The sequence below is a fragment of the Montipora foliosa genome, chromosome 10 (genome assembly GCF_036669935.1).
Source record: "Montipora foliosa isolate CH-2021 chromosome 10, ASM3666993v2, whole genome shotgun sequence".
NCBI lineage: Eukaryota > Metazoa > Cnidaria > Anthozoa > Scleractinia > Acroporidae > Montipora > Montipora foliosa.
In genome coordinates this window covers 14542697-14556516 of record NC_090878.1, presented here as the reverse complement: position 1 = coordinate 14556516, position 13820 = coordinate 14542697, and the positions used below count along the sequence as shown (strand labels likewise).

At 39.6% G+C, this 13820-nt stretch overlaps 1 protein-coding gene across 2 annotated transcripts in view; it reads left to right on the top strand.

The window, feature by feature from the left end:
* LOC137973571 (potassium voltage-gated channel protein Shaw-like) overlaps positions 1–13820 on the top strand; it is a 14640-nt gene extending 820 nt beyond the window's left edge. For both annotated transcript variants that reach the window (XM_068820410.1, XM_068820411.1), the window contains exons 2-4: positions 531–1527; positions 7848–8722; positions 10744–13820. In XM_068820410.1, the coding sequence (XP_068676511.1) occupies positions 973–1527; positions 7848–8722; positions 10744–11434 (2121 nt within the window). In that variant the 5' untranslated portion in view covers positions 531–972 and the 3' untranslated portion in view covers positions 11435–13820. The remainder of the gene's footprint in view (positions 1–530; positions 1528–7847; positions 8723–10743) is intronic.

Sequence of the window (13820 nt, the reverse complement as noted above, 5' to 3'; positions counted from 1 at the left end):
TAATTTGGGTGGTCTTCAACAAAATTTGTGAAAGTTTAATTCGGATTTCACATGATATGTTAACAGGTCTATCATTACAGGTTGAAAACCACGTAAGTATTTTTATTTTTATCTTTTCCAAAGTCAGGAACCCATCAGAGTTTCTGTCACGTTGAATAACGCCTTATCACGTTCGAATCGTTTGCCGGTAAAATTCATCTTTGTTTAGCTTTCATTGTCGCCGTTTCCATGAAAACATTTGCATGCGACCATACGTGCACGTACCTTTCTCGATGTGTAACTTAAATTGCGACCATTTAACGTTGTTCTATTCTCCTATTGGTTCCAAATTTGCAGTTCTCTCGCACCTGATTGGCGCAAAATTAAACGTAGTCATGGAAACAACACTTCTTGAAGAAATAAAATGACTGAGGGATATTGTTCAAAGAGCGTTTTTATTAAACTTTCTAATTCGCGATAAAGTTTTTGAATATTTATAAGTCTGCAGGTGGAAAGAGTAGTTGTGAATGTTGTGTAATATCCTCTTGCAGATTAGCCTATACTGACCTATCCTGATACAGAATAATCGGACCCCAGCAACGCTTCGCCAAAACAGAGCACACAGTCTTTTAGAAAGCTAAGCCTAGGGCATCTTCGCAAGCCATAAAATCATGGGAACGAGCCAGGACATTGAATGGGCAAGTCGTTCAAGATACGTGCAAAGATAAAGTGGAAGAAACACAGCCAAATTTTTACAACCAAAATTTGCGCTGAGTGTTTATATCAAAAATCATCATACGGAGTTTGTTCAAGCATTGGCAACAGTCGTTGTAATGTCAAAGGAGGTTTATTTTCGCTGCGGTTTAGCTTCGTGTTTTGATATAACGTTCGGTCAAAATATTTCATAAACAATCGATGTTACGTTGTTTTATCAGGAGGTCAATATTAAAAGGGGAAAATCGTGTGTTAGTGAAACGGGAATAATGAATAGCCATGTCTGACGACGAGGAAAATCTTCAAGCCTTCAGGATACGAGAGCGCATTATAATTAATTGTGGTGGAGTTCGCCATGAAACTTATCGAAGTACACTTCGAAATTTTCCGGGCACTCGGCTTGCATGGTGCACCGAAAATGCACAAAATATTGCCAATGACTACGATCCCGAAAAGAACGAATTTTTCTTTGATAGACATCCCGGCGTATTCGCAGCCATTATTAATTACTACCGCACAGGGAAACTACACAGTCCGCACGATGTATGCGGCCCCTTGTTTCAAGAAGAGTTAACCTTTTGGGGAATCGACGAAAAACAAATGGAATCATGTTGTTGGTCGTATTATACGCAACACAGGGAAGCCCAGGAAAATCTGAAGTTTTTTGAAAAGGCGGAAATGTCTTGCGAAGAGGATGGCCAAGATTCCGAACTTGGCGATGTGTTGGCGGATAGTCCCGTCGAACATTTTGCAGGCGAACAATCGTGCTGGCAAAAATACAAACCCAGGATATGGAACGTTTTGGAGCATCAACGATCATCGAAAATAGCAAAGGTGAGTTTTTTTTACGAATACCTTTTCAAATTCTAACGGAAAGGAATAATGAAATGTGATTTTTATATTATTGTGTGAAAATGGGACTTTGTACCGTTAAAGAGAAGTGTTTAAGCGAAAATAGGGTTTATTCTCTTCTATGGTTTCTAAACTGACGTTTTTTAATCGTGAATTCATTTATTATGTACTATGCGGGTCGAAAAAAATTATATTTGAAATTGCAAAAGAGTTGATAAGGACCGTTTTTTGCTAGATTACCCTTTAAAGACGACTGTTTTGCCTTAGTCCCTGCGAATTAACAACCGGAAGCAAAAACCAAAACTAGCAAATTATTGTCGGGGTTAAACTGAATCGCAAGAGGGATCGTTGGCTAATTTTAGCCAAAGAAGCAATATATTGGAATTTAAAAGTAATATTTAAAAAAGTCCTATTACCACAGGAGCTTAAATACGTATTGCTTCAATACCAAAGTTACAATATATTGCATTTTGTTTTTCATTTGATCACTTGATGTCTTACTTCACGTGAGACGTGCATGAATTTTCATTAGACATGTGAGGTTGTCGGCCATTTGATAATTATCCATTTTATGAGCGACAGTATTCCTCCTTTGATATATTTTCTCCTCTTTTAAGCCAAAACATCCGCCTCCGTGGCGTCTTTTGAAGATTTTAAAGTCTTATCGAGATCTAAAAGGACACAAAATTGTGCCTATTTTATATGATTGTTTTTAAGATATTCAAGGGCAGTAAGATTCTTTTGCCTTGTTTGATCAGGAGCCCTTCCATTTAAAACTCCACTTTTTCTTTGGTGAATGATCAAGGTATCAGCTGGACTGGTTCTGAATCTGTTCAATTTTGAGTAATTAAACCCAATCACATTTTTTTTGGTTATTTCCTTCCATCTGGCGAGGAAAGGTTCAATCAATTATCTATTCGTAACCAAGGAGTGCTGTATTTTCCTTTTTTTCATCGTTGCTAAACTGAAATAAATAATTAACAAGAGCAGATGATAGAGGCTGCACTCGTGAAATGATTGAGATAGAATAACAGACGCTTGCATTAACATTTTCCGAAAGTGGTACCGGAATAAAAGACAGCACTTATCAAAACATTGGGTGTTGATGTCGAGGTGCGATACCACGTTTATTTTCCTAATTCACGGTATACATTTCTTTCAGGTGGCATTATACCGAACTTTTCAAAGCTTTAAGCACTTGATACTCGATACGAATGGTATCAGATGGGGCAATAACATTAATATTCATCAAAATTCGATATATATGAAGTTAAATTTCAAATTTATTCTTTCTATCCGTCTAATTTTTCAGGAAGTATTATTAAATTCTGCGAGCAAACAAAGGCAATTCAGCTTGAAGATAATTCCCAGGTTATCAAAACATAAATAGCAGTTCTAAAAATAATTGTTATAATGAAAGCAAAAGGGAAATTCTACAAAAAAAACTTTTGAACATCAAGCGGCGGTTTATTTGTTCCAGCTAGACAGCTTCACAGCGCGGCTTCGATTTTCACTGTAACAAAACGATCCTGAAACTGTATGGTTGATTTAATTGCCGGTCAATATAAGGGGGTTATTAAGAAAAGACCGCAACTGGGGATATGGAACAGAACAAAAAAATAGGGGTGCTTTAATACCATTCAGCCAAAAATCCTGGAAATTTCGGTTAAACGTCAAATGGAACAGTCATTTTCGGGAAAATCTATTTGGAAAATATTGACCGGAACGGGACGGAATGGAACGGAATTTCGGAAATTCCAGTATCATTGCTGATTCAATACGAACCTTAAAGTTGCTTTTTTCCAATCCAGTTATTTATATTATTATAGGATACTATGCCCCTGTGGTACAACTTGAACGAAATGAGATGAGATGTATACTTACCGTAGATAGCCAAAGATAGCGCAAATTTTAGCTATCGCCGGGTTGCGTAGAATTTGACAGCTTCCATTTCGCCAACAAAGCACGGGCCGGGTGTGCCTGGAAAAAGACTTCACTCATTCAGACAAACACTCAAAAAACAAAAAACAAATTTAAAAACAAGTAGAGCAAAGATGTTGACAAAAAGTAAAAAAACAACGGGATTTGTTAAATAACGGATATGTTTCTGTCGATGCTCTTATAAAGGAGATGGTGATGTTCAGTTCTAACCGGAGCGAACGAATTTCGAAAGAAAAGCAGTGCTATTAGTCGACATTAACATAAGGCTGCAAATTAAAGGATTTATACTTCAAAAATATGGTTTTAAGAACTTTGATACTTACACAACTTTGGACAACGCGCTGTCTTTGTAATTACATCTGCAAATGGTATGACGTTTCCAGTCGTCTTGTATAAAGGCGATATAGAGCGCAAGTCTCGTCTCACAAAGTCCGTAAACCTGTGGAACGTTATGGCACACACGATTCGCGAAGAGCATGGCTGCTGTTGTTTGGTAAAAGTTCAAGCAAGGACGACGTCGACCGCAACGAAACGCCACAGAACAAAAGCTCTAACGAACAATAACAGTGGCACTGCACGTGACCCCACACGTGCATTTCACACCTTGGTGCGCTTCACTGCCGTTCTTTCTCGTCCTGACAACGACAACCTGACGTAACATGAACAACTTTGAACTTCAACACCCGAAGATGAGTTTTCAAGTTTCTCTCCAAACAGCCACATCCATAGACCTTTTTTTCAGTTCTGTGCCTAGTTACTTGGCCATTTGAATCAAAAGTGAAGCTGGAGTTTTTTTTTTTTTTTAAGGTTTTTTTTTACCCTCCCCCCCCCCCCCCCGCACCCCCGCAATCCTTTCTCAATTAGAACAAAACAGAAAAGAAAAAGGAAAGGTTGTTACGACGATTCAAAAATCGCCCACTGTTCTCTTAAAAATTCCATATTGTTTCAATATAGAGTTCTGTTTCATATTTCAATTGAACTTTAGATTTAAATGCCATAACATTTGGTAAGGTTTGATTCCTTAAGTGAAGCTGGAGTTGACCTTGGTGTGATCAGGGTTCCAAAGGGGGGTCCCTGGAGCCCTGGGGCCCTGGATGTTTTTTGCTGTGGAGCCCGGAGCCCGATCATTTCTCCGCCTGGAGCCCTGATCGTTTCTAGCTGTGGAGCCCGGAGCCCTGAAAGTTTTGCTATGGAGCCTGGAGCCCAAATATTAAAATCCAATCATTTTTAGTATTTAGTCCTCATTGCCTTTGTTTGCCGACTGCTAGTAAATGGTATCTAGAGAGGAGAAAGTACAACAGATGATAGAAACATGCATTCTTTTCGCCATTTGTCCGGTGTGTAACGCAATTATCGCATTCTGATTGTTTCTTTGTTTTCTGAAGTCAACTTGGTTACCCTCTTATTTAATTTTAAGTTTACATAAAGCTCCAGCGGTGGCAGGCCTTTTCCGTTCCAAGTTTGTAGAAGCACGCGGGCCGTTGCATCAAGCAAAATTTCTCTCAGTTCTCGAGATGTGCTTATTTGAACTTCCTCTGCCTGTCCTGTCGACATAACAGGATTCGAAGCGCTGTAATTCTAAAACTCGCTGAAAACTGAAGGTCAGAGAGAAAACACAGAGTTTACAGCAAGCGCAAACAGATGACACAACTGACAGGCTGCTGGCGACGAGCAAAATCGGCAAACGGCAGCAAGAATGACCACGTGACCATTGTTTTCCCGCCATTAATCAGATTAATTACGTTTTCGGTTTACCCTTGTAAAGAAAGACAAAAGAAAGATGGAAAAACGTCGAATTTTAGATTCCGTTTATTCCCTGATTTCATTTTGGGTGAAAATCGGGACTACAGTCAACAGTGGAGCCCGGAGCCTCAAAGTAGCTGCTGTGGAGCCCCGGAGCCCCGATTTTTTGGCCTTGGAGCCCGGGAGTCCCGCTTTTTTAGGCCCGGAGCCCTGGAGCCCTAAACCCCTTTGGGACCCTGTGTGATACAGACTTCCCTGCTTTTCATGTTTTAATTATATTGTTCTCATGCTAATAGACCTTTTTACAGTTACGTACTAATTTACCTGGCCTTTAAATGAAAGTGGAGTTGACCTTGTTGTGATACATGTTGTTCTCATGCTAATTAGTCAAAATTTACATAAGAAAAGCAATGAGGTTTCAATTAAAACAAATTCAATGCTAGCCTCAACTTAGGTTCCTTAAATCCCTTTCACTGCCATAAATGCCATTGACACTTATAGATTTTACTCTGTCTAACGCCAGACGATTTTACTCGTCAATGTCTCCAATAAACGAGTTGGCAATTACTTCCGGCCAATGGGGAGTCCGTTTCGGTTATTCAAATCGGAAACACAACAGGCGTGCTATTTTTATTATCAGTTTTATTACTGTATTGGCACGTGTTCTTTCCTCGTCATTTCATCTTACCTGTGAAAACACGTATCATTTTTAAGTCGCTTAACGAGGTCTGCAAACAAACCATTTTCAGGAAAGTTAACCGAGACAACGGCTGTCGTGTAAACACAACCAATGACGCTGTGCGTGCTTTTCAAAGTTCAGCACATTTTTCTCTCGTCATCTTGAGATCTGAACGGGTCAAATGACCAAATCTAGCGTTATATGGAAAATATGAGCACAAAATGGCGAATCTTAAAATTTGTTTTAGATAAAGATAGGGAATGAAACATTCACTTTTGCGTGCTCGCGTTGTCGTCAAAACGCCTAATTTCGTCTTTGTTTGTTGTTGTTTTTCGAGTACGGGAGACCACCCTGCCAGAAAAGCCAGCAGCTTCTGCAGGTACCCGAGCACAAATTACGTAAAACAAAAGAAACAAAAGACAGAAAACAAAACAACTTCAAATAAAGACTAATCCCAAGCGACCAAAAACGCAATGCTTTCCGGTACCTGCAGAAAGACCCGAAGAGCCTTTCTTAACTCGACGAGAAAGGCAGGACTCTGCAGAAATCGTTTAAGTCTTTATTGAGTATGCGCAAGCCGTTGCTTGGAGACAGTTTCAAACCCCGGCCAAGCGTAGGTACATCATGTATCGCTTATTATAGTGTATTTAAATTATTAATACCTTATAATATAATTTGAATACATTATAATTAGCTCTTATTAACCGAGCAGGAGGTCTGTATGGGAGAATCTTGACGGAGGTCGTGAGTACAGACCGAACGCAGTGAGGTCTGTACACACGACCGAGGTCAAGATTTTCCCATACAGACTGACTAAGCTCGGTCAATAAGATGTTTATTATATGGCAAACAAGAACAATTTAATTCGTTTAATGGAACTGGTTTGTACTTACTGACATTTTGCTTGCGAACTGCGATGAGTGGCGATGAGCTGAACTTAATTCTGTCAAAATTTGCTCGTCATCCTCTCTTTTGTCATCATGCTGTTTGGCACTTCCATAAATAAATATTGGTAGAAGAAAATACTCAATATATTTGCATTTTAGTTTGCATCTTTTCACCGCAAAACATTACCGGTCTAGATGCCGGTCTAGATGGGAAAATCTAGACCGCGGTCAATATCGATTTTAGCCAATCAAATTCGTGGATTTTGTAGTTCCTAGTCCTCGTGAGACAGAGCCATATATTAATAAGGGTAATACATAAAGTACGTACCAGGCCAAGTCTCGATCGCACTCCTAGACGCCATATTGGTTTTCGTACTGAAGGTTCGAGTTTGATCTTTACCTTGTCAAAAATATAATGCTCACGCTGCCTTAAACCGGTTTGACCGGAGTGACTAGCCCAGAAACTTGGGCTGTGGCGACATATAGAAGACTTGACACCATTCTGCAGAGCCTCTCTTGCTTGCTCTCTGGTGAGTTTTAGAAAGGCTCTGCTCGCGGGGTGACGAATGACAAATGAACTAAAACGCGTGTCGCACGTGCAGCACCGTGAAGTTTGGTTCTCTTTCACTGACCAATAATACAACTGTCCTGTGGCGTTGTCGCTGCCGTATCCGTCGCCTAACTTCCACGCTTTTCATGAAGTTTCATTCCTGGATAGTTGATACACAATTGGCACACTGAAAAACTTGATATAGAAGTGTTCAATAGACCTTAACTCCCATTTTATTTAACCTCGTACCGCTATGGAAGCGGTCCAAATGAGCCTCGTTCTCATGGTCTGTTCGTCCCAATGAAGTTGTTTTTATGGATGCACCGTATTTTCCAACTTAATGTGTTTCCGTAGCTGACAGTTTACCATTCTTAAAGACAAAGTTTATAATTTTTTTTTTATAACTTAGTAGTTCTCCTCGTTTTAACTTACTGTGACTTAAAATTTGTTTTTGATTACTCTAGTCTAACACACAATATTTACCCTTCCATCCACTTTTCAGGTAATGTTCTTTGTGTCGCTGATGTTTATTATCTTATCAGTAATTGGGTACTGTGTGCAAACAATCCAGGAAGTGTCAGACGACTATTCTGCTAATCTTGCAATGGCTGTCTTGGAAGGTGTCTGTGGCATCTGGTTTACTATTGAGTTTGCACTCAGACTTGCCACTTGTCCAAGCAAACAAGACTTTGTGAAGCAAATCTCAAACTGGATCGATTTTATTGCTATTTGGCCCTTTTATATTCGCATTTTCACCACGGATGACTACCCTCATGGTAATTTGAGTCTTGCGTACGAAATTCTGGCGATTTGCAGGCTGCTCCGTTTGGTCAGATTCTTCAAAGTGAATCTGGGTTTTCAAATTCTCAAGCAAACAATGATTGCAAGTTCTCGAGAGTTGATGCTTTTAGTTCTTTTGATAATCGTGCCAGTTATAATCTTTGCGAGTATTGCCTACCTCGCGGAGAAGAATACGAACGGCAAACAATTTGCTTCGATCCCTGAGTCATTCTGGTGGGCGATCATCACCATAACAACAGTAGGTTACGGTGATGCAGCACCTGTGACTCTATCTGGCAAGATATGTGGAGCTCTGTGTGCGGTATTGTCAATCATAATCACGGCATTGCCAATCTCTGTTATTGGTAGCAATTTCTCTCTGTACTACTCTCATGCGCAAGCGCAGATGAAGCTACCGAAAAAGTCCAAGCGTCCCATAATTGGTGCAGCTAACGCCTTGATGATGCAGTCTTCAAGAACCAGTCCAGATGCAAACAGTACCGACCTCGTAGAGGAAAGACGCGAAGCCTGTACTCGTTCAGTTGCAGTAAACGGTTCACTGACTGGGGATTCGAGGATTCATCCTTATCGAGGACGGTAAGTCTCTGCCTCCCATTATTCGTTCCAAAAATGACTAAAACGGTCACGCCATTGTCTCTTTTCGTGAGGTCTCCCACAACAATGTACCCTCTTTCTTGCTCGGCGCGCGAAGGGAGAGCATTATCGAAGGCTACAGTCGAGGGTCTCTATGGGGTCAACCATTGGCAGGAGCCTCTGATCTATCTCTCATACTTTGCCAAGGAATCAACCCTTTCCCGAGTAGATTTTTATACATAGTAGGAATCCCTTGGGAGATTTAGCACACCCGCTGTTGTAAAAGCCAATCAAAACAAAGCTGTCGCAGCGTCAAGAGAATTACGATACTTTTCGCGGGAACAACCTGTTCCTAATAACAACTTTACTCGGGAAAGGGTTGACGCAAGGAATAAGTGGAGCTCCTGCTTTTGGTCATAAACATAGCTGGTTTTAAAATCTTTCTCCAATAGAGCGATTAAGCATTGCGTTTACTCGAAACGGCAAACTGTTGTTTGTCATAAAACCATGAATGTCGTTGTCTCATTCTGAATTGTCTTTCTCTCGTTTGAGACTAAGTTGCTCTATAACAAATAAGTTTCTGATTTTTGGCTAAACGTAAATTTCAGCTTGATGATTTACCGTTTGTTTTAAACGCGCTGCTCAATGTTTCTGATAATGATTTGTCATTCTCCGAGGACATTTTCAAATATTTGAGAGTCTCATTTCGCGGCCCGATACCGAAAAAGTTGGAAAAGATGTTTTGCGTTTTCAATAAACATAAAGAAAACGACTGACCATGAACTAGTAAGGCCTGGTTACACTCTCATTAACTCTAGTTCCCGTTTGGCCAGGGCTTTAAGGTCCTTATTATTAAAACCTGCGCGCATCTAATTAAAAACATTTCTGGACATAGATCGGTTTTCAATTGAGTTTCGAAAGAAATTAGCGAATTGCTTTGGTTTTACAATACTTCAGTCAGCGATTGGTTTAAAGTTCTCGCGCGACTTTTTCAACCAATCAGAAGTGAAACTAAAACCAATCGTGGCTCGCGTGTGCACATTTTCCCGCACTCGGTGTTGGCTACGTGTAATTTACTTCGAGTTTTGATTGGTTTACTGGATTGTCTCAGTCCTTTTTGATTGGCCAAAATAATTACTTTGGTTTTAGTTTTACGACACTCCATTAAAACTTGCCCTATTTTGAAATTTAAACTTTAAAGTGCTGCTAAGAGCAAAAAACTCACTTCCTTTTTTTTTCCTTCGGATTTTGAAAGTGTGTTTGCCAAACACCTGACTAGCAAAATTTTAATCTTTGATTTTTATCCAAAGGTTCTTTCCTTTGAGTGCAAGTTTTGGATTTCACGGTCCGCCGTTACTCACATTTAAAACTGAACGATTGAACCTCAGAGGGTTGGATCTAGGGAAAAGTGATGTCATTTACTCACTAGCTTAAAATTTCAGAAAAAAGCGAGTTTAGGAGTCCGAAAGCCCGAAACTCTCTTGCCATAATATTAATTCAGCCACGTACACACGCATTGAATTCTTAAACTAGTAAGTCTTTGACGTCATTTTCTCCTCAATCCATCTCACGCAAGATTTTCATGTTAGTTATGGCGGACCATTAAATAGGCAAATTCTAGTTAAACTGATAAAGAGGAGTCTTTTGCAATCAAGGCTAAAACTTGGGTCAATTAGTGTTTAGTTAACATAGTTTTGAAATCCAAAGAAAAAGAAGAATTGATTTTTGGTCATGGTAGCACTTTAAACACAGTAGCCAAGATCCTGATTCAGACCCTCACTGTTTTCTGCAATTTAAGACCGTGAAAGTGTAAAATCATGTCAGGCCACGGTGATGTTTGAGAAAGGACATTCAAATTCACCTAACGTGATTCATTGACTGACTTATTGGTGACTGTTTAATCAATTGAAAATCTGTCTGACGGAAGGATGATTGATTGCACGACTTGCTAACCACCAAATGCCTCACGAACAAACTACCCGACTGGGTTAATACTTATTTTGGGATTGATTGATTTTATTTAGCGCCAGGAGAGCACGTTCTTCTTTATACGCCGGAGGATTGACTCCTCGTCAGTCATACCCAATCCGCTCTCGGAGCAGCGAAGAATTCATCAGAGTCAGCAACTCTCCCCCAGATGACAGAAAAAAGAGTCACACCAGTACCCAGAGTACCACTATAGATACTCCTCCAAAAAGCCCCCCTCACTATGGAAACTCCCTTACGGTAGATCCTCCTGACCTTTCAGATACCATTTCCGGTTATCTAGACCAACCGGAAATGAGCACGGCTAAAAAGATAGTTCATCGTGAGAGTGAAGAATTTGAGGCTGACTATATTGATCACGTGATCAACTCCCTAAAACAAGATAAGTTGGAACAAGGATTGGAGAGCATGGTCAATGGGAATCCAAGACAACAGGGTAACCCAGGGAGACCGGTCTCGCCCGGGCGACCTGGCACCCCAGTAAAAAGAGCCCCCAAAAGCTCCGTCAGATTTGTAAAACCAACACTGATGGTCACTCGTAACTCTGAAACGGAAAGTTACGTGAACGAGGCTGTGGAAGACGATGAACTAGAAGAAGAAATGGAGCAAGAGCAACAAAATCAAAATCGAGGTCAACCCTCTGAAAATGGGAATAAACATTCAAGAAGAAGAATGATTCGAAGCCCTGGAACACCATCGAGCATAGAGATACAAACTCACAACACGTGATATGTTCGACTCAGTGAAATTATTGACTAAACGTATTTACCGGCAGATAGTTTAAATCAAAAACAGTTTAACGGAGTTGGAACTCGTGGAAGATTTTTTTTTATAGCCGTTGAAAGAGCCTAAAGAAAGTACAAACGAAATTGACCGTGTTCGAAAAGAGATATCAGATCTCTTTGTCTCAAAGTTTTCAACTTGACTTTTAATGATATAATTGAATAAGAAGCTGATGAAAGTGCTGCGGGCATGTTTGCCTCACTCATGCTCTTGGAAGCTTCCTGTAATCCGGCTTCGGTGTACGTACGATCATCTTTGAATGACAGTTGAAATGTTATTAGACTTATTCACGGAGTCCTGCAACTTTAGGAAACGATGTTAGGGGTGCATGAAGCATTTCACCTCAAAACTTCAATTGAGACGTTTATGGCAGTCTGAATGGGATATCAAGAGCTATCAACGGCCGCTTGTTTGGTGAGACAACCTTTATGGGGACAATCGATCACGATATGCTAAAATATTAGAAGCACAATTTCAGAAAAGTGGCATTGATAGGCTTATCTGAACTTGCTAAGGTTTCAAATAATTTTGCGACAGCCAACGTTTGTTTGTAAGGTGAACAATTTATACCAGAAACTTCATCCCGTTCTCTTCAACACTTTCGTAAAGGAAAACCTTTGTTGAAAGTGAATCATCTGAGATAAGTTGGATCTCGAAAATTCCCTTTCACATTCTTTTCATTTGCAGTCGTCGTGCCATTTTTGAAATGGTGCTAGTCACGTGGGTTTAAACTTGCGCGACAAGGATAATCATTTTTTGTATATTCTTCTTTTATAAATAACAAGAACAGCTTTGGACCTAGTCACATGGGTAGAAGATCAAAAGGCAACGAGGTTTTTCAGTGCTTTTTTCGAGGAAGTTCAAGAATTACAAAGCCCCTTGAGGGGCTGCCCAATACAACTATATTTTTAAGCAATAGACTACAAGTTTCTATGGTTCATAGGCTGATAAACCACGCGGGATGTTGGTAGAACACGAGAAGAATTCGTAAATCACGAGCCGCAGGCGAGTCATTTACGAATTCTTCTCGTGTTCTTCCAACATCCCAAGTGGTTTATCATGCCTATAAACCATAAAAACCTGTGGCCTATTGCTTTTGTATAATAATTCAGAAGACGCGCGATTTTTCCATGAGTTTACTGGCACAATAAAACATAGCTGATTGACCAATCAGAGCGCGCGCATTGATTTGGTTATTATATAAAATGAAATATACCTGGTTTCGGCGTCACAAATTGACTATCGACCTTAAACAGAATCCGAACCAAAAGGTCACTCATGAGAGTATTATACTCATTGAAACTCCTTGTGACACATCGTGACCTGTATACAAATTACCATGAATCATAATTATGTTGAACATGTAGGAGGCCCTTGTGTACAAAATAACTGAGCTCCGGGAGATGTTATTAGACTTAAAATAGTGGGAATTCCCGTCTTATTGTACATATTGTATACCAAATTGTAGATGACCATTTGTCACACGATTAACTTTGTTAATATGGAAGGGATTTTCGAAACAAAATCGACCTATTTGGAGTCGAATAATATCACTTCCATTTTGTAAATTTTGTACTATTAAGATGTTTCATTTTTTCTTGGTTTTCTCTTTAGTGATCAACATGTTTAGAGCCAAATGAAAAAAATCTTTGATATATGATAAACATAGAGTAGCTTCATTCCCGGAGGTTTCGCATGATCAAATATGACCGCCGTATCTTTTTTAGGCGCGCAGCATTGGAGCGAACAATTTCCACTACTAGAGCTACAATAGATTGAGTGACCTTTTGGTCAGTCCCGGTTATAAATATTATTTCACGGTCATCTATGACGTAATCAAAGACACTGGAGAGATTTAATGCGTTATTTCGTTTCTTTTAATTAATAAACGACAATTTTATCTAATGCGAAGATAATTATGCGATTGGAACTTCTGCGCTTTACGATTTGCAGATAAACCTCGCGGGAGTTTTTATTTTATTTTATAATAATGTTTCCAAAGGATCTTGATATCAGCAGGCAAGTCAGAAATTTAAAGGAAACGACAAAACTTTTTACATTTATCAACTGAAGATGACAAAAGTTTCTGTCGAAACATGTCTTGTAATCTCAAAAGTTTTGTCATTTTCTTTAAATTTTATAATAACCAATGAGAAGCAAAACCGCAAACAAATGGTGAATTGCATGAGCATTTTGCCGCACTTTGAGCGAATTCTGATTGCTTCATTAAACTGTTCGCGCATGTTGTGGTTGTTAAAACCGCCTTAAATAAAAAAGGTTCTTTTGAAAAGGAGCCCACGCTCACTATTACACAACTTCGATGTAGTTTGTG